This window comes from Leptopilina heterotoma, unplaced genomic scaffold (genome assembly GCF_015476425.1).
Source record: "Leptopilina heterotoma isolate Lh14 unplaced genomic scaffold, ASM1547642v1 Lhet_120, whole genome shotgun sequence".
Taxonomy (NCBI): Eukaryota; Metazoa; Arthropoda; class Insecta; order Hymenoptera; family Figitidae; genus Leptopilina; species Leptopilina heterotoma.
Genome location: NW_025110838.1, coordinates 1,567,378 through 1,588,335, shown reverse-complemented (window position 1 = coordinate 1,588,335; position 20,958 = coordinate 1,567,378). Strand labels below are relative to the sequence as shown.

The 20,958-nt window shown below is 24.2% G+C and overlaps 1 protein-coding gene across 3 annotated transcripts in view; it reads right to left on the bottom strand.

Moving 5' to 3' along the window:
• Positions 1 to 20,958, bottom strand: part of LOC122510668 (neuronal acetylcholine receptor subunit alpha-7) — a 344,417-nt gene that overhangs the window by 214,629 nt on the left and 108,830 nt on the right. For all 3 annotated transcript variants that reach the window (XM_043625472.1, XM_043625481.1, XM_043625489.1), the window contains one exon: positions 15,302 to 15,346. In XM_043625472.1, coding sequence (XP_043481407.1) covers positions 15,302 to 15,346 — 45 coding nt within the window. The remainder of the gene's footprint in view (positions 1 to 15,301; positions 15,347 to 20,958) is intronic.

Here is a 20,958-nt window from a genome sequence, read left to right as displayed (position 1 = left end):
GAATTCTCTCGACGAATTGTAACAAAATTTTTCTAAATAATTACATTTTTTAAGAAATTTGTTTAAAATTGTATAAATAATAATTGGAATTCTGCAAAAAAGTTTTCTTATTTGTTAAAAATAACTGAATCTCTAAGAAGAATTTTGAACATAATTAAATTTCTGCAATGATTTGTAATACAAAAAAATAATTTATTGAATAATTGAATGTTTCTTAAAATAATGAAACAAATTCCCCGGTCCCTTGAAATTCGTCATAGAGAGTTTCCACTCTAACTAAATTCCTGCGTGAAATTTTTATTATTTTATAAAAATAATGAAATGTTTGCTAAGAATTTTATTAAAATTTTTAAAAATAATTGAATTTTGGAGAAGAATTTTATTATTTCTAAAAATAATTGAAATTTTGACGAGAATCTTTTTTTAAATTTTCAACATCATTGAATTTCTGCGAAGAATTTTATTACTTTTGAAAATTTACAGGATTTACGGACCTATAGTTCGAGCCCTGTGTGTAAAATCGTTTTGAACTACTTGAAATATTGCGAACAACTAAAATATATACTTGTACTACTAAAAATAAAATTTCTAATAAAATAATAAAAGAAAGTTATGTTAAATAAGTTAAATACTAATTTGAAAATTAATATTTCAGTTTCTAAAGAGAAGTTTATAAACAAATTTTACTTTTTAGAAAAATAAATAAGCATTTTTTAAGATTGAAGTTAAATTAGTTCAATTTTCCTGTTTAATTTCCTATCAACTTTGTAATGAGAATTTTGAATTTCCATTTGAGGTGTATGAAAATTTATAGAATGTAGAGAAATTGTCTGTATGTTGCAGGAAAGTTTTAAATCAAATTTAATAAATGCTAATTACTTCCATGTGTTAATTAAAAGCAATTTATTGAAAAGCTTTCATTTTCAACAATACGTTTTAAACAATAATTTACTGATAAATAATGTAAAATTCAATGCATTATCTCTATTATTATCGTAGAAAAATCTGACATGTTTTCATGGAATAAATAAATAATTAACGCCTCGTTCATTGAATACGAAAATAGCGTGTAAGTTGTTGTGGTAATTTTTTTTTACTCAGAAAAATATGGTTCTTTGTACTTTTTTTAGTTTAAAATTTTTTGAACTATATTTTGAGGGCTAATGAAGTGAATTTATGAAATTAGGCTAAGTTTAAAGTTATATTTATATGATACGTATTCAGAGTGAATAAATGTGCGAATACAATGAAAACCACGGAAGCTGGCAAGTGACGCTAGAAAAATGAACGAGGGGCTTTTGTAAGAAATGAAAAGCCAGAGAGAGAGAGTAAGAGCGCGGGCGCGAGTCTTTTCGATGAGTAACGAGAAAATGTAATAGGATTTCTGATTCCGAGGTTTGAATTTTGAAGTGCATTTTGATTCATTTGATCCCATTTGATTCATTATTTACATTCATCTCCTTTTCTTCTCTTCACTTTCGAAAGCGAAAACTCAAGTGTTTCCGTGATTTTCTCTTTTTTTTATTGTTTTGATCCTAAAATTTCCTGGAATTAATTAGATTTTCTCTAACTTTCCATTAAAATTTAACTAGAAAAAAAGTAGAAAAATTCCTTGAAAATGAATTTCTATTAATCTAGTTACTATTTTAATTTAATAAAATATTTTTAATTTTAATATTCTAATTAAAAGTTAGCATTTTTTAATTTAATTAAAATTTTTCATTTAACAGCATGTGACTGTTACAGAAATCAATGTTAATTTTTTCGACTACTTTTCTCTTAAAATATTAGATAAATTAAGCTAGTTTTTTGTGAATAACTCTAAAATATAATAAAGAAGAGCAGTGATGTGCAAAAGTTTTAATAATTCTAAAATAAATTATAAAAAAATACTTTGAAATCGGAAAAGACGAGAAATTGATTAAAAGTGATTTTGAGAACTGATAATTTTAAAGTTATTTTTTAATAAATAATTTTAAAAATATTAAAACTTTTTTACATCACTGCCCTTCTTTATAATATTTTAGAGTTATTCACAAAAAACTAGCTTAATTTATTTAATATTTTAAGAGAAAAGTGGTCGAAAAAATTAACATTGAATTCTGTAACAATCACATGCTGTTAATTTGAAAATTTTTATGAAAATTTTTAATATAAATATAAATAAAAATATTTAATTTAAATTTTCAATTTTGTTTTCTACTTTTAATTTCTTATACAAATACAAACAATTAAAAATAATTAACGTACAAATAATTAGAAAAATTGAAAGATAATCATCTTTTTTTTGTTGTTGAGAGATGTTTAAACTTTTTTTTTATTTCGACTTTTCTGATTCTGATAATTTTCAAACTTAGTCTGTTGTCGTGAGACAAAACTTTTCTCGTGTCGTAAAAATTTAGAATCTAGTGATAACAGTGAGTTGCACTTATTAGTCATAATACTTTTAAAATCTTCTTAATATGCTTTCAGTGATAAAGACAAATTTTCAGTGATAAAAGTCATTTTTCTTATTTGTCAGACAAGAACGTTCTTTTAAAGAGTTTTTACATTCTACTTATATATTCATTTCTTATTTTTAAAATTTATTATTCAGTAGTAAAAGACACTTTTAATCAGACAAGAATTAATTTTAGAATTTCAGTTTCAGTAGTAGAAATTTATTTCAGTCAGACAATGGTTTGTTTTCGATTTAAGTAGTAAAGTACATTTTTAGTCGAAATGATATTTAAAGAATTTGAAAAAGATTAATTTTAGTAGAACAAGTTGTTTTAGTCAGACACAAAATATTAAAATTGATTGATTGAGTTTTTAATAATAAAAGACTATTTAAGACAGTTAGAACTTATTATAAAGAATTTGTTCAGTAGAACAAGTTTATTTTTGTCAGGCAGAATTTTTTAATATGTTGCATTTTTAGATTCAGTAGTAAAATATATTTTTATCCGACGCTGTTTTTTTATTCAATTTTAAATTAAAATTCTAAATTTAATTTACAGTAGTACAGGTCCATTATTTGGTCCGACAAATTGCTTTATTGTGGTATATTGTGTAGTGAAAAATATTTTTTTCAGGCTGATTAAAATGGTATTATACTACTGAAATTTAAGTTACCCAAATTTAAATGATTCTCTCTAGCTAAAATCGACTTAAACTTAATAAAACACTATGTCCGACTAGAGACGTGTTTTACTACTGAAACTTATGATGAACTACGTCAGATTATTATGTCTGATTAAAATAGACTTCTACTACTGAAATCGGAAACCATAGAAATACTCAATTAAATTTTAGTATATATTTTCATTATCCCGTCTTAAAATTCATTCGTACTACTGAAATCTTAGTATTTAGTATTTTGTACATTTAGCTTTTAGTATTTCAGACCATTCGTCTGACTAAAACTGTTTTTACTACTTAAAAAAAATATGCACGTCATTTCAACTGTATTGTCTGACTAAAAATGAATTTTACTACTAAATTCATATCTACTATCATTTTTTAACATCTAACTAAAATTAGTCTCTTCCTACAAAAATTTATCTATATTTTCTTTTTTTTTTACTTTCAAAAACAATTCCGCATTTTCTTTTTTCACACCCAACTAGAGAAAAGTTCACCAACGAATAAAAAGAGCTGAAAATATAAAAATTCAATTCCATTAACTTTCTCCGGCGAAAATCCCCACAGCAACACACGACTCTCAAACTGAATCAAATACACAAAAAAAAACCATAAAAAAAAGACGGAATTGAGTATTAATGTTTAATTGCGAGATTGTCACAATTTACCACCAAGCAGAAAAAAAGAGAAAAAAAATGAGAATTCTAATTTATATTAATAGTGATGAAAAGTTAATATGCAAAAAATGAAAAATTTGGTATCAGCAACAGAAGTTAAATCTCTCGCATAAGCTCTGTACGCTTGAAGGCTCTCTAATGACTCCGTTATCTGCGAAACGAGGTTTGAGAACGAAAATGCCAAGCTCGTGATGTCGGCGATGTAACATTAAAATTTATGGTCGCCGAGGCAGAAATTGGTCTTGGAAGTTGTAGGGACGGATTATTACTTCAAGTTACAGTAATTATTTCAAATCCTATCAACCGTTTGGAAAATTCATTATATATGTGTCGCGAAAATTCACACATTTATTTTCCCACCTACTACACATATATATATATATGCGCACGTTGACTCTCATTTTATTCTCTTATACGCGCGCATTTTGATATAGGGGAGAGTGGGGCAAAATGGGGTAGGCGGGTCAAATGGGGTACCTCTGTTTTTCCATGATAGGTACTTTTAATTTTTTTAACCTCGACATATATCATTCATGTTGATAAGAAACTGTTATTAATTATGAAGACACCCGAAAGACAATTTTTTTTTGAAAGTTATACAACTTTTAAGTTTTAAGCAAAAAAAATATGAATTTTTTTCAAAATTAAAGTGCTTACCAAACTTTTTGGGTTAATGCATTTAATTTGGCAAGTGTGGGATCTTTTTCAGTACTTATTCTAGAGTAATTTCCAATAGAATAGATTGTTTAATTGTTTACAATAACTTGTAAACATTGCATTTTGTTTTAATATGCAGTGTGGGGCAGAATGGGGTACCTAAGTGTGGGGCATGCCGGAAGCTACGCCGTTCCATTAAAACTATTTAAAAACATTATATTATGCATATTTAAAGGTTTTCTGCAAAAGAATCGATATTTTTGCTTCGAGGCATTTATACTATCGATGTTTCATTATCGATATATCGATATTTTGCAAAAATCCATGTTTTTTTGTTAAATTCTAATAAATATTACTTGTTTTTTCATAGTAATAAAATATCCTACTTTTTGTTCATATTTATAATCTCATACAACAAGAATTTAATGAATTTTGAAAAAATATTCAATGTTTTGTACAGTTATTTGATGCCACCCCATTTTGCCCCACGGGTTAGGCAAAATGGGATTTTAGCACTTTCTTAGAAAATACGATATAAGTTCTTCCAAAAATTTTTTTCTCCGCTATTGTCATAATTTCCTCAAAGCCAAGTGTACAAAGAAGAATTCTGAAGTTTAGCTGAATCGATTTATTCGTTTGGTTCTCTGTAAACAGCCAATTTCAAAAAGGTACCCCATTTTGCCCCACTCTCCCCTATGAGGTATTCACTTATTTAATTAATTTAAATAATAATAATAATAATAATAATAATAATAATAATAAAATAATTGCCGTATTCATTTATTTATTCTATCCGCACTTGAAATTAGTCATTCCCGTGTAGAAAAATTTCGTGGCGCTAGCTAGCAGCGCTAGACTGCATGTAAATTTACCATGTATCTAGCACTGCTAGCTAGCGCCAAGAAATTTTTCTACACGGGTTTTATTTTGAAAATAGTTATGTATTATTTTTTTATGGTTTCACAGTCAATTTTAATCTTCAAAGCAATTCAATAATGCTAACTTTACTATTGCACAAAAAATAACATCAGACGGGAAAGTTAAAAAAAGAATATTAAGTTTGAGAAGTAAAAATCAGTTTGAGTCAGACAAGAGGTTTTAATTACTAGATTAACTAGATTAACTCAGTAGTAAAACTCCTTTATAGTCTGCCACGATAGTTTAATTCAAACTATTTTTCTCACGTTAAGTAGTAAAAGGCGTTTTAGTCAAAAAGAGTGCCTAAAATACTAAAAACTAAATGTACCCTAACTACTAGAATTAATTCAGTAGCAAAAATATTTTACAGTCAGACAAGATAGTTTAAATGTTTTTTTTCTCATATTAAGTAGTAAAAAGCGTTTTAGTCAGACAGAATGCCTAAAATACTAAAAACTAAATGCACTAAATACTAAAAAAAACTTAGTTTTCAGTAGTACGAACCAATGTTTTGTCAGACAAGAGGGGTCATTCAAGTATTACGTAAGCATATTTTTCAGGTTTTTAGACCTCCCCCCTCCCCCATGTAAGATTTTTTATATGCATTAGCGCCATTTTTTCTAATGGAAATAAGCAATAGCTGGACCCCCCCCCTCCCTCTTAAATGCTTACGTAATACTTGAATGGTCCCAGAGTAAAAATACTACAAGCATTTTATGTTTCAGTAATAAATAATAGAACAACAGTTTCAGTAGTATAAATCAGTTTGAGTCAGACAAAAAGTTCTATTTGCTATGAATTTAGATTTCAGTAGAAGAAAACATTTTTGTTCAGTCAGAATTTTTTTTCATTATAGTCAGACAAGATAGCCGTTAAAATTTCCAAGAATTTGTCTGTCTCAAATTGCCTTGAACTAAGTGATATATTCTGACTAAAAATTAAGGTTTCAGTAGTACGAATCAATTTTTAGTCAGACACAAAATTCTAATTGTTAGAAAATAGAAATTTAAATTTAAGTAGAAAAATTATTTTAAGTCAGACTGAATATTGTAACCCAATGTAATTAAAAATGAAATTTAAAAGACTAAATTTAGACAGACAGAAGGAAAAAAAATCTAGAGGATATTAATTTAAAAGTAAAAATTATCTATGTAAGATAAGTTTTATTTTATTCTTTTAATAAGGAAATTTAAATGGTTCTTTTTTCATTATTAGTAGTAAAAAGAGTTTTAGTCAAAAAGAAAGAATTTAAGAATAATAATAATAATAATAATAATAATAATAATAATAATAATAATAATAATAATAATAATAATAATAATAATAATAATAATAATAATAATAACAGAAATATTAATAATAATATTTTAACAATTATAAAAATAATATTAGTAATATAATTATTATTGAGAACAATGATAATAATAATAATAATCTCATAATGACAATTAAAAATGAAATTTGCAATTTTCGCACTGCTCTGCTTTTTTAAGGGGGTTATAAAAATGAAGGAAAAAATAATATGCTCTGAAGTATACTCTAGTCAAAGAAACTAATTGCGAAAGTATATAGTAAACGGTCAACAGAGCACGGTAAGTTGGGATTACAATTTTCCTTGAATGTCAGAAGAGCCGGAGTGTTATGACAACGTTGTTGACTTTTTTAGTTCAGAATTTTCAATGTGCAAACTAAAAGAAGAAACTTGAGTAGCTCGGCAAAACGACATCTAAGACGTTATCGCATACGGAAAGAAAAAAGGACATGTTTGAGAAAACCATTTTATATTGTTGCGGGGATATACGTTCCATTAATTTTAAATGGTTACCACATTTATTTCTCCTTCAGTTGACACTTACATTCAATGTATTCTACACGACGTGCAACCAAAGAAATATTTTTAACAAATCAATATAATATAGAAATTGAATTTTACTTTTATTATTTTTATACTAGAATTGAAAAAAAATATTCGATTAAAGAAATTAAGTAAATTAACTGAATAGAAAAGCAATTTAAAGGGAAATAAACAAGAAATGAAATAAAGAAACTAAATGAAGTGAATAAACTAAATAAAATAAATAGACGAAATAAAATTGATAATAAATCAAATAAAATAAATTAATAATATTAAATTATTAGAATTAATTTGAATTAAAGAATTAAACGAATTAATTGAATTATTTAAACATTTAAAGTAATTAAATTAATAAATATCGATTTGTCAAAACTGTTCCACAGTTGCTAGAAATATTTCTTATCCAGAGAAAAAGTCATGTTTGCTTATAAAATATTATTTTAATGTCCTATATTCACCAGAGTGGAAAAAATTTATGTTTAAGATATAAAAAAAAATCTATTTGAAATAATGAAAAATTTAAAAACATCATAAAAAAACTTTCTTTAGATCCATTTAAAAATTTTAAAAAGTAGTATATTTTACAAGGAGTCTAGGCAGTTAAATATTTATATTAAAATGACATGTCGCAAGCGCAAAGGGATCTCTCATAAACTTTATAAAAGTTTAAGAAAATATAATGGTATAAAATGAAACTTAATTTTAAATCATCCTACTACCGATTTTTAAACAATAATGAAAAGAAAAAAATGTTAAACTATTTATTTTTTAAAATTGAATTTATCTATGTTTATGTGGAACAGTTTAACAGTATAAAGTTTTTATGTTATTAATCATAACAAAATAATAATAATAATAATAATAATAATAATAATAAAATAATATTTTCGTATTATATTATTATTATATTCAAATAATTAAATTATTATATCTTATTTTTTAAATTATTGAAAAAACTTTAATACATAAACAGAATCAGGAAAAAAATTAAACCTCTTGTCTGACTAAAATTGACTCGTACTACTGAAATCTAAATTTTTTGTATTTAGTTCTTTTAGTTTTTAGAATTTTGGACATTCTGTCTGACTATAATGCTTTTTACTACTCAACATAAAAAAACTACATGGTCTAGTAAAAGAAATTAATTTTTCTATCAATTAGTCTGACCAAACAAATTTTTACTACTGAACATTATGGAGATAGAATATCTGACTAGAATTGACTTGTACTACTGAATTTTTTTTGCCTTGAATTTTGTACGTACTCTGTACTTTTTTACTAGTATTTTCTTTTTAAAACATTGTTAGTTTCTTAAAGTTTTTATTAATTTTTCTTTTCCTATTACTATTTTCAGTTTGTTCCAAATTATATAAAGTTAAAATATTCAAGCTAACCGAAAACGTCTTCTTCTACTTAAATCTAAATTCCTAGCAATTAGAACTTCTTGTCTGACTCAAGCTGATTTATACTACTGAAATCTGAGATTCTTGTATTTTAACTCTCTTGTCTGATTAAAATTAATCCGTACTACTGAAATCTAAGTTTTTACTGTTATGTACTTTAGTTTTTGGGTATTTCCAATTTACCCTCTTAGCACAATTGCTGTTTTTACAAAAGATAAAGTAAGTATTGCGAACTCTTCTGTCTGACTAAAATTGACGTTTACTACTGAATAAGTTTGTTATACAGAATTTTTACTTTATGTCCAATGGAAGCAAGTTTTTTTGTTACTATTAATGTTCCATTAAATCAAATTAATTTACTCAAAACGTCGTCTTCTAGTTCAAAGTAAAATTCTAGTATTTTACAAGCCTAATTGAGAATAATTTTTTGCTACTGAAACTAAAAACTGTTTTAGCTAATTAAAATTAATTTTCACTACTAAACCTGTTTAGATTCAGTAGTGGATTTATATTACTTTTTAATACATTTCGATTTTATAGTATTTTAAATGTCTCTAGAAAGAGTTTTTACTACTAAAGATGAAATTGACAGGATTCAAACTATTTTGTTTGACTAGAAACGAGTTTTACCACTGAAACCAACTTTTCTAAAACATATTTTAAAACATATTTTATTAACAGCATTCAAACTATTTTGTCTGACTTGAAACGAGTTTTACTACTGAAACCTCTTGTCTGACTCTGCATAGATTGTACTACTGAATTCTAGATTTTTATCCTTTTTAAAGGTAAGTCAAACTAATAATAATTTAATCCGAATTTACTAAAAGTCATTAGTCTGACAATATCTGTTTTGACTACTGAAACCTAAATTTCCAATAATTTATAAACTGTACCACCAAAATACTAAATTCAACTACTTTACACGTCTTTTTAATCAAAAATTGGTGTTTTCACAATAAAAATTAAATTACCTATATTTCATCTAACTTGCCTGACCAAAATGTTACTTGTACCACTGAAACATGAATCTCTAGAATTGTTAACGATCCAACTAACTTGCAATGTATTTTCCTACTGAAACTTTCGTAAAGCTGTTTTCTCTTTCAAAAAAAAGGTAAATTTCTAAGGTTTGTAAACTGTCTGACTAAAACTATCTTTTACCACTGACGACTAAAATTCTACTATCTCAACTTTTATCAATTTACTAAATACCCATATGCACTGGAATGCAAAAACAGTAAAACCAGAGGCATTTGCGAGCAGTCGAGATTTTTCAAACTGTCAATCTTGGCTTGCACCAAAAAAACCTTCTACTGTTAGCGAATGAATGCAATTTATTTAAAAGCCACTTCTTACCACTAAAGGATGTGGTTAACAAAAACTTACTTTAATAATTATTTATTCACTACTTAAAATTTTTTTTAAAAAATCTATTTTAAAAAAAATCTATTTTTAATATTTTATTTATTATTTAGTAATTGTTTATTTATATTTATTGATGTAAATAAAAAAATTTGTATTCTTTCTCTTTAATACCAAACCTAGTTATAAAAAATTTCAAAAAGGGGTCAAGTTGAAAAAGCGAAAATCTCATTTTCATATAACAGATGGCTAATGAAAATGCCTCTTACTGTTTTTAGAGTTGCGTTCTTTTCGAAATTCATGATGAAATTATAATTAAAAGAATCCTTTACAAAAAAAATTCCTTTCTCGAAAAAATTAATTCCTTTTCCCTAAAAAAAAAGAAAAGTTAAAAAAAATACATCGAAATGAAAATCCTTTGACAATTTGATATTTAAAATCCAGAAAAAGATGTCATTTCATAGACATGATAATAATTTGTCTCTGAAAGAGTTGTAATATATGAGAAGATATAGCAAATGCACAAGACTGCTCGCAATACATTTTTTTTTTGTATAATAAAGCTTGAAGAAAATTGAAGAGGATAGAAAATGAAGACAGCTTGTAGAGGGAGGGGGGGCTGTATATCTGGAGAGGAGTAACCTCGAAATGTCACCTTCCACTGCCTCACGAAATTCTAGTCTCTATTCTAGTGAACTCATGGAATATCCTTGTCTCTCTATTCTCTCTCCAAAGAGAAAAAAAAGTGCAACAAAAAAAGTTATATATATATATATACAGAATCATGGACTACCGGTGTTGAAAAAAGTTCCAGATTTCTTTCATCTTGATGAGCAGTTCTTGTTTCTCAAAAAAAAAAATATAGAAATATATCTATATATATTTTTATAAGTACGAGAGAGATGAAAATGATTTTTCGATTTTTCCAACCATCAGCGCAGATGAGCTATATACAAACCAGTTAAATCTACCTACTTGGCAAAAAATGAAAGGCATTCTTATTTCCCCTTTTTCTGAAAACGATCAGAGCCGGAAGGTGTCTTGTACTTTGTTAAAAGAGAGAAAAGAGAGAAAATATACGATATAATATTCCGTTTGATAAAAAATTTGTCTTAAAAATTTTTCTATGATAAAAAGGAAAGGCATTAAAAAAAAAGAAAAAAAAAAATTTGAAAAGAAAGAAAATTAAAAATAGGCAATTAAAAATAGTCGAGTCATAAAATATGACTTGGAAAAAATTTTTTCTCATAATTAAGAAATTAATATTAGAAGCACTTTAATTTCAACGCTATCTTGTTCCAAATGATGAAATGAAGAAGAAGAAGAAGATTAAGAACTGAAGACTTTTAATTTTGAATCGTTCTAACTTTCCAGACATTGAGATTTGAAAGGGGGTACATTTTTTAGAGCCACCGAATATGTGAAAGGAAATTTCAAATGAATCTTACAGAGGGTTTGAATTAAAACTTTTCGTCTATTTAAAACGTTAAAAAATAAGAGAAAGCGAGGAAAGAGAGATTTTTGCTTTTACAAATTCGAAAAAAAAAAATTTCTTAGGAAACGATATTTTTTTCTCTTTTCTTGATCTTTGAATATGTAAAATTTCTTTTTACAGTTGATGAAAAAAGATAAAAATAAATAAACGAGAAAAAAGGAATATAAAAACGTAGATAATTTAGAACTCCATGAGAAATTCTTTTAAAAAATTATGAAAAATGAACAAAATAAATAAAGTGCATCTGTCAAAAGATTATTTAAAAACTAAAATTAATTAAACGTTCAAATCTGTAAATTTAGGAATAATTATCTAGTAAAACAATAAAAACAGAATTTTATTTAAAAAATTTTTCGAATGACTTTCAATAAACTTCCCAAGAATTTTCCTTGAATAGAAAACTTTTTTTGTAAAATAAAAGTGGAACTACTTTTCTACTGAAACAAATTGACAGTACTTTAGACATCTTGTCTAACTAAAACTGATGTTCTACTATTGGCACAGAAAATGCTTGAATTTTTACTCTCTTGTCTGATAGAAAATTGGTTCGTACTACTGAAACGCTTTTTACTAATAAAGACGAAAATCGGAGCATTTTAATCTTGTCTGACTATAAAAAATATTCACTACTGAATTCCATTTCTCTAGAGTTTTTTTTTTGTTTATCTGTTTGACTGAAACTACTCTTTTACTAATTCATTCGAAATAACACTAAGTTAAAATATCCAGGCTGACTGAAAATGTTTTTTTCTACTTAAATATAAATTCCTAGCAAATTAGAACTTCTAGTCTGACTTAAACAGATTAATACTACTGAAAATTGTAAGATTCTTTGAATGTTACATTTTTTACTGAAAGAAAGAAATTTTTTTTATTGATTGGTCTGACCAAAAAATGTTATACTACTGAAAATTAAAAAAGCAGTATTTCATTAATTATGGGACTAAATTATGGGACTAGAATTGACTTGTACTACTGAATTTACATTTTTTTAGAATTTTCTACTTTCTGTTTAACCGAAACGAGTGTATTTTTATTTTCAGTATTTAGTGCATTTAGTTTTCAGTATTTTAGACCTTCTGTCTGACTAAAACGCCTTATACTACTTAATATGAAAAAAACAACATTTAAACTCTTTTGTATGACTATAAAAAATTTTTACTACTGAATTAATCATATTTAGCTTTTTTCTGTTTATTAAAATTTACTTTTACTACTGAATTCATAGAAACGTTCTTTTTTTCTTTTACTATTTTATTCTAATTTATATTAAGTTAAAAAACAGTTGACTTGTACTACTGAATGAACTTTTTCTTTTTTTTTCTTTTTTTTCACATTCAAAAGTATTTATTCTAGAAGTTTTGTCTGATCGAAAATTTTTTTTACTACTAAAACTAGAAACACAAATAATTTGAGTATTTGAACTGATTAAAATTTACTTTTACTACTGAATTCATATTTTAAATGATATTTCACGTTCTGCATTATAAAAATTATAAAAAATGTATTATCTACTACTTTTAGTAAAAAGATAGTATTTTTAGTATTTTAAAAGTTTTGTCTGACTGTAGTGCTTCATTCTACTGAAGATTTAAAAGGCAACATTTAAACCTTCTTGTCTGAGTATAAATGGCTCTTACTACTGAATTTATCTCCTCTGGATTTTTCACCTTCTGTCCAATTGAAGTTGTAGTCAAAGTTTATAAAAATAAATAAAAATAATTTTAAGAAGATTAAAAGTTTTTATTTTTTTTTAAAGATTCCCAGGCACCAAAAAGTAGATTTCTCCGAAGACTCGGAGTTATTTATATCTTCATGTTTTATATTAATTTAAATTTCCATAAAATTTTTCAAAAAAAAAAAAAAAAATTAAATTATTTACAAAAATTTAAATAAAATCCTTCCCAAGAATTCAATTATTTAAAAAAATGTAATAAAATTCGTTCTAAAAATTTTATTATTTTCATAAATAATAAAATTTTTCATAGGATTTCAATTATTTTTAATACAATTTGAAACAAATTCCTCAAAAAATGTAATTATTTTCAAAAATTTTTTGCCAGAATTCAATTACATTTCATAAATAATAAAATTCTTCACAGGACTTCAATTATTTTTAAAAAATGTAATAAAAATTCTTTACAAAAATTCAATTATTTTTCTAAATAATAAAATTTTTCAAAGGATTTCAATTATTTTTAATAAATTCTTTGAAAAATGTAATTATTTTCAAAAATATTTAAAAGTTAATTATTTTTTAAAATTCATGCTACAATGCTTTTAAAATTCAATTATTATGTAAAATTTTACCTGAAATTTATTTTTAAATCAATCATTCTTGGAAAATTTTTCGAGAATTCAATTATTTAATTACAGAAATAAATAAATGTTTTTCAAAATTAAATCCGCATAAAGAATTTTATCAACAAATTTTTAAATAATTAAATTTTTTCGACGAATTTTTATAAAATTCTCAAGAATAATTACATTTTTCGAGGAATTCGATTAAAATTGTATTAAAAATAATTGAAATTCAATGATGAGTTTTATTATTAATGAAAATAATTGAATATCGATAAAAATTTTGATTATTTATGAAAATAATTTTATATTTGCTTTAAATTTTATCAACACTTTTGTTAAATAATTGAAATCTTTTAAAAAATTTTATTATAAAATAGTAGATATTAAAAATAATAGAATTAATTGAAATTTTTGAAAATAATTGAAATTTTGTCAAAGAATTTTATTCAAATTTTTGAAAATAATTGAATTTTGAAGAAGAATTTTATTATTTTTAAATTTAATTGAAATTTTGAAGTGCCATTTTTAAAAATTTTTGAGTATAATTCAATATCTACGAAGAATTTTATTACTTTTGAAAATAAATTGAATCTCTGCAATCATTTGAAACTTCTTCTAAATTCAATTCTTTACAGTACTTTAATAAAAATCCCTGGAAATGTTGAAATATTTTTAAAATAAAAAACTTGGAAAATTTACATGGAAACTCCACGCGGAAATTCCATGGAATTTTCAGGGGGTACTCCCATGGAATTTTTCGACGTGGGTTTTATGAATAAATAAATATCTCAATAAGAGAAACAGAAATAGAAAATAAATCAAATTAAATAAAAATAAATCAGAATAAATAAAAATAAATAAAAATAAATGAAAACACAAAATAAAAAACAGAATAAAAATAAATAAATCAAAATCAAAATAAAAAATTTTTAATAAAAACTTAAAAAGAATAAAAATAAACTAAAATACGAAAATAAAAATAAATAAAAATATGAAATAAAAAAACGAAAAAAAATTGTTTTCATTTATAGACTAAGATAAAAATATTAATTTGCTGCTATATTTTTAAATGATCTAAATAATTGTTTTAGAAGTAATAATATTTTAGGGGTTTCAATTTTCCCCAGTTATATGAATGCCAATGCATTGTATATGTAATACTTCAATGAACTAAATAATGTATATTTCGCGTGAGCTCACGTAGAGATATAGAGAGTGAGAGAGTTTTATGACCACTATTGAGCAGAATGACTGTTTCCACGCAATATGTGTTACATGACCACAATCCAATTGTTGAACTGATGGGATGTAATATATTTGCAATGTTACGTGAAAAGTCCTATTCTGATTTGATTCTCGCACCTTTCACTCTCGACTTTGACTCGTCAATTATTAATTCACACATTCACATTGTATACACTCATACACACACAAATGCATAGTGGAAGGAAAAAAACCAAATGAACAGAATTTTTCTTTCTGATTCTATAAAAAATTTACTCACCAATTTTAGCCACGCATTTGTCGTTAAAATTTGATTCTTTTCATCCTAAAAACAAATAAACAAATACACATGTAAATATAATAATGGAATATTTTTAAAATTCAAAAATAATAAATATTTTCAATATTAGAAATAGGTGACAATTTTTCAAGGAATAAAACGGAAAAAACAATTTAATTTTACAATAACATTGTTATCCATATTTTAAAAACGATCAAAAAGTACTTTTTACATTTTTATATTGTAAATGAAAAAATAAAAAAAATAAAAAAAAATAAAAAATAAATATAAGAATAAATAATTAAAAAAAGGTTCATTTATATTTTAAAAATAGTTATAAACAAAGTTTAAAAAGTGGTCCAACTTAAGGACGCTTATTCTTTCAAATACATTATAATATTCGTAAGTTTCCTTTCCGTTAGCAAATTATCTGCATTCATTTGTTTGTTTTGAAAATTTAATTTTGTGGGTTAAGTATTGGCATTTTTTATATATTTTTTAATGTCAAACTTTTTAATGTGGAAAATAATTTACTTATTAAATTGTCTCGACTCTTTGGTAAAAAATCTAAAATTATCAAAAATTCGAAAAAATTCAAAAATTCGATTTTCTTAAAATTCAACATTTTTTCATCTCTTTTATGGGATTAAGCTTCATTATTTTTGTGCTTTTGGAAAATACTTTACTTATTTAATAGTCTCGACTCTTTGGCAAAAAATCTAAAATTAATGAAAATTATCAAAAATTCAAAAATCCGAATTTCTTAAAATTCAACATTTTTTCCTCTCTTTTATGGGATTTAGCTTTATTATTTTTGTGCTTCTGAAAAAAACTTTACTTATTAAATTGTCTCGACTCTTTGGCAAAAAATCTAAAATTAATGAAAATTATCAAAAATTCAAAAATCCGAATTTCTTAAAATTCAACATTCTTTCCTCTCTTTTATAGGATTTAGCTTCATTATTTTTGTGCTTTTGGAAAATACTTTACTTAATTAATTGTCTTGACTCTTTGGTAAAAAATGTTAAATTATCGAAAATTATCAAAAATTCAAAAATCCGAATTTCTTAAAATTCAACATTCTTTCCTCTCTTTTATAGGATTTAGCTTCATTATTTTTGTGCTTTAGGAAAATACTTTACTTATTAAATTGTCTCGACTCTTTGGTAAAAAATCTAAAATTATCAAAAATTCGAAAAAATTCAAAAATTCGATTTTCTTAAAATTCAACATTTTTTCTTCTCTTTTATGGGATTAGGCTTCATTAGTTTTGTGCTTTTGGAAAATACCTTACTTATTTAATAATCTCGACTCTTTGGTAAAAAATCTAAAATTATCAAAAATTCGAAAAAATTCAAAAATCCGATTTTCTTAAAATTCAACATTTTTTCCTCTCTTTTATAGGATTTAGCTTTATTATTTTTGTGCTTTTGGAAAATACTTTACTTATTAAATTGTCTCGACTCTTTGGCAAAAAATCTAAAATTAATGAAAATTATCAAAAATTCAAAAATCCGAATTTCTTAAAATTCAACATTCTTTCCTCTCTTTTATAGGATTTAGCTTCATTATTTTTGTGCTTTTGGAAAATACTTTACTTATTTAATAATCTCGACTCTTTGGTAAAAAATCTAAAATTATCAAAAATTATCAAAAATTCAAAAATCCGAATTTCTTAAAATTCAACATTCTTTCCTCTCTTTTATAGGATTTAGCTTCATTATTTTTGTGCTTTTGGAAAATACTTTACTTAATTAATTGTCTTGACTCTTTGGTAAAAAATGTGAAATTATCGAAAATTATCAAAAATTCAAAAATCCGAATTTCTTAAAATTCAACATTCTTTCCTCTCTTTTATAGGATTTAGCTTCATTATTTTTGTGCTTTTGGAAAATACTTTACTTAATTAATTGTCTTGACTCTTTGGTAAAAAATCTAAAATTAATGAAAATTATCAAAAATTCAAAAATCCGAATTTCTTAAAATTCAACATTCTTTCCTCTCTTTTATAGGATTTAGCTTCATTATTTTTGTGCTTTAGGAAAATACTTTACTTATTAAATTGTCTCGACTCTTTGGTAAAAAATCTAAAATTATCAAAAATTCGAAAAAATTCAAAAATTCGATTTTCTTAAAATTCAACATTTTTTCTTCTCTTTTATGGGATTAAGCTTCATTATTTTTGTGCTTTTGGAAAATACTTTACTTATTTAATAGTCTCGACTCTTTGGCAAAAAATCTAAAATTAATGAAAATTATCAAAAATTCAAAAATCCGAATTTCTTAAAATTCAACCTTTTTTCCTCTCTTTTATGGGATTTAGCTTTATTATTTTTGTGCTTTTGGAAAATACTTTATTTATCAAATTGTCTCGACTCTTTGGCAAAAAATCTAAAATTAATGAAAATTATCAAAATTTCAAAAATCCGAATTTCTTAAAATTCAACATTCTTTCCTCTCTTTTATAGGATTTAGCCTTATTATTTTTGTGCTTTAGGAAAATACTTTACTTATTAAATTGTCTAGACTCTTTGGTAAAAAATCTAAAATTATCAAAAATTCGAAAAAATTCAAAAATTCGATTTTCTTAAAATTCAACATTTTTTCTTCTCTTTTATGGGATTAAGCTTTATTATTTTTGTGCTTTTGGAAAATACTTTACTTAATTAATTGTCTTGACTCTCTGGTAAAAAATGTGAAATTATCGAAAATTATCAAAAATTCAAAAATCCGAATTTCTTAAAATTCAACATTTTTTCCTCTCTTTTATGGGATTTAGCTTTATTATTTTTGTGCTTTTGGAAAATACCTCACTTATTAAATTGTCTCGAATCTTTGGCAAAAAATCTAAAATTAATGAAAATTATGAAAAATTCAAAAATCCGAATTACTTAAAATTCAACATTCTTTCCTCTCTTTTATAGGATTTAGCTTCATTATTTTTGTGCTTTAGGAAAATACTTTACTTATTAAATTGTCTCGATTCTTTGGTAAAAAATCTAAAATTATCAAAAATTCGAAAAAATTCAAAAATTCGATTTTCTTAAAATTCAACATTTTTTCTTCTCTTTTATGGGATTAAGCTTCATTATTTTTGTGCTTTTGGAAAATACTTTACTTATTTAATAGTCTCGACTCTTTGGCAAAAAATCTAAAATTAATGAAAATTATCAAAAATTCAAAAATCCGAATTTCTTAAAATTCAACCTTTTTTCCTCTCTTTTATGGGATTTAGCTTTATTATTTTTGTGCTTTTGGAAAATACTTTATTTATCAAATTGTCTCGACTCTTTGGCAAAAAATCTAAAATTAATGAAAATTATCAAAATTTCAAAAATCCGAATTTCTTAAAATTCAACATTCTTTCCTCTCTTTTATAGGATTTAGCCTTATTATTTTTGTGCTTTAGGAAAATACTTTACTTATTAAATTGTCTAGACTCTTTGGTAAAAAATCTAAAATTATCAAAAATTCGAAAAAATTCAAAAATTCGATTTTCTTAAAATTCAACATTTTTTCTTCTCTTTTATGGGATTAAGCTTTATTATTTTTGTGCTTTTGGAAAATACTTTACTTAATTAATTGTCTTGACTCTCTGGTAAAAAATGTGAAATTATCGAAAATTATCAAAAATTCAAAAATCCGAATTTCTTAAAATTCAACATTTTTTCCTCTCTTTTATGGGATTTAGCTTTATTATTTTTGTGCTTTTGGAAAATACCTCACTTATTAAATTGTCTCGAATCTTTGGCAAAAAATCTAAAATTAATGAAAATTATGAAAAATTCAAAAATCCGAATTACTTAAAATTCAACATTCTTTCCTCTCTTTTATAGGATTTAGCTTCATTATTTTTGTGCTTTAGGAAAATACTTTACTTATTAAATTGTCTCGATTCTTTGGTAAAAAATCTAAAATTATCAAAAATTCGAAAAAATTCAAAAATTCGATTTTCTTAAAATTCAACATTTTTTCTTCTCTTTTATGGGATTAAGCTTCATTATTTTTGTGCTTTTGGAAAATACTTTACTGATTTAATAGTCTCGACTCTTTGGCAAAAAATCTAAAATTAATGAAAATTATCAAAAATTCAAAAATCCGAATTTCTTAAAATTCAACATTTTTTCCTCTCTTTTATGGGATTTAGCTTTATTATTTTTGTGCTTTTGGAAAATACTTTATTTATCAAATTGTCTCGACTCTTTGGCAAAAAATCTAAAATTAATGAAAATTATCAAAATTTCAAAAATCCGAATTTCTTAAAATTCAACATTCTTTCCTCTCTTTTATAGGATTTAGCCTTATTATTTTTGTGCTTTAGGAAAATACTTTACTTATTAAATTGTCTCGACTCTTTGGTAAAAAATCTAAAATTATCAAAAATTCGAAAAAATTCAAAAATTCGATTTTCTTAAAATTCAACATTTTTTCATCTCTTTTATGGGATTTAGCTTTATTATTTTTGTGCTTAAGGAAAATACTTTACTTATTAAATTGTCTCGACTCTTTGGCAAAAAATCTAAAATTAATGAAAATTTTAAAAAATTCAAAAATCCGAATTTCTTAAAATTCAACATTCTTTCCTCTCTTTTATAGGATTTAGCTTTATTATTTTTGTGCTTTAGGAAAATACTTTACTTATTTAATAGTCTTGACTCTTTGGTAAAAAATCTAAAATTATCAAAAATTCGAAAAAATTCAAAAATCCGATTTTCTTAAAATTCAACATTTTTTCCTCTCTTTTATGGGATTTAGCTTTATTATTTTTGTGCTTTTGGAAAATACTTTACTTATTAAATTGTCTCGACTCTTTGGCAAAAATTCTAAAATTAATGAAAATTATCAAAAATTCAAAAATCCGAATTTCTTAAAATTCAACATTCTTTCCTCTCTTTTATAGGATTTAGCTTCATTATTTTTGTGCTTTAAGAAAATACTTTACTTATTAAATTGTCTCGACTCTTTGGTAAAAAATCTAAAATTATCAAAAATTCGAAAAAATTCAAAAATTCGATTTTCTTAAAATTCAACATTTTTTCTTCTCTTTTATGGGATAAAGCTTCATTATTTTTGTGCTTTTGGAAAATACTTTACTTATTTAATAGTCTCGAATCTTTGGTAAAAAATCTAAAATTATCAAAAATTCAAAAATCCGAATTTCTTAAAATTTAACATTCTTTCCTCTCTTTTATGGGATTTAGCTTTATTATTTTTGTGCTTTTGGAAAATACCTCACTTATTAAATTGTCTCGACTCTTTGGCAAAAAATCTAAAATTAATGAAAATTATCAAAAATTCAAAAATCCGAATTTCTTAAAATTCAACATTCTTTCCTCTCTTTTATAGGATTTAGCTTTATTATTTTTGTGCTTTAGGAAAATACTTTACTTATTAAATTGTCTCGACTCTTTGCTAAAAAATCTAAAATTATCAAAAATTCGAAAAAATTCAAAAATTCGATTTTCTTAAATTACAACATTTTTTCTTCTTTTTTATGCGATTTAGCTTTATTATTTTTGTGCTTTTGGAAAATACTTTACTTATTTAATAGTCTCGACTCTTTGGTAAAAAATCTAAAATTATCGAAAATTATCAAAAATTCAAAAATCCAAATTTCTTAAAATTTAACATTTTTTCTTCTCTTTTATGGGATTTAG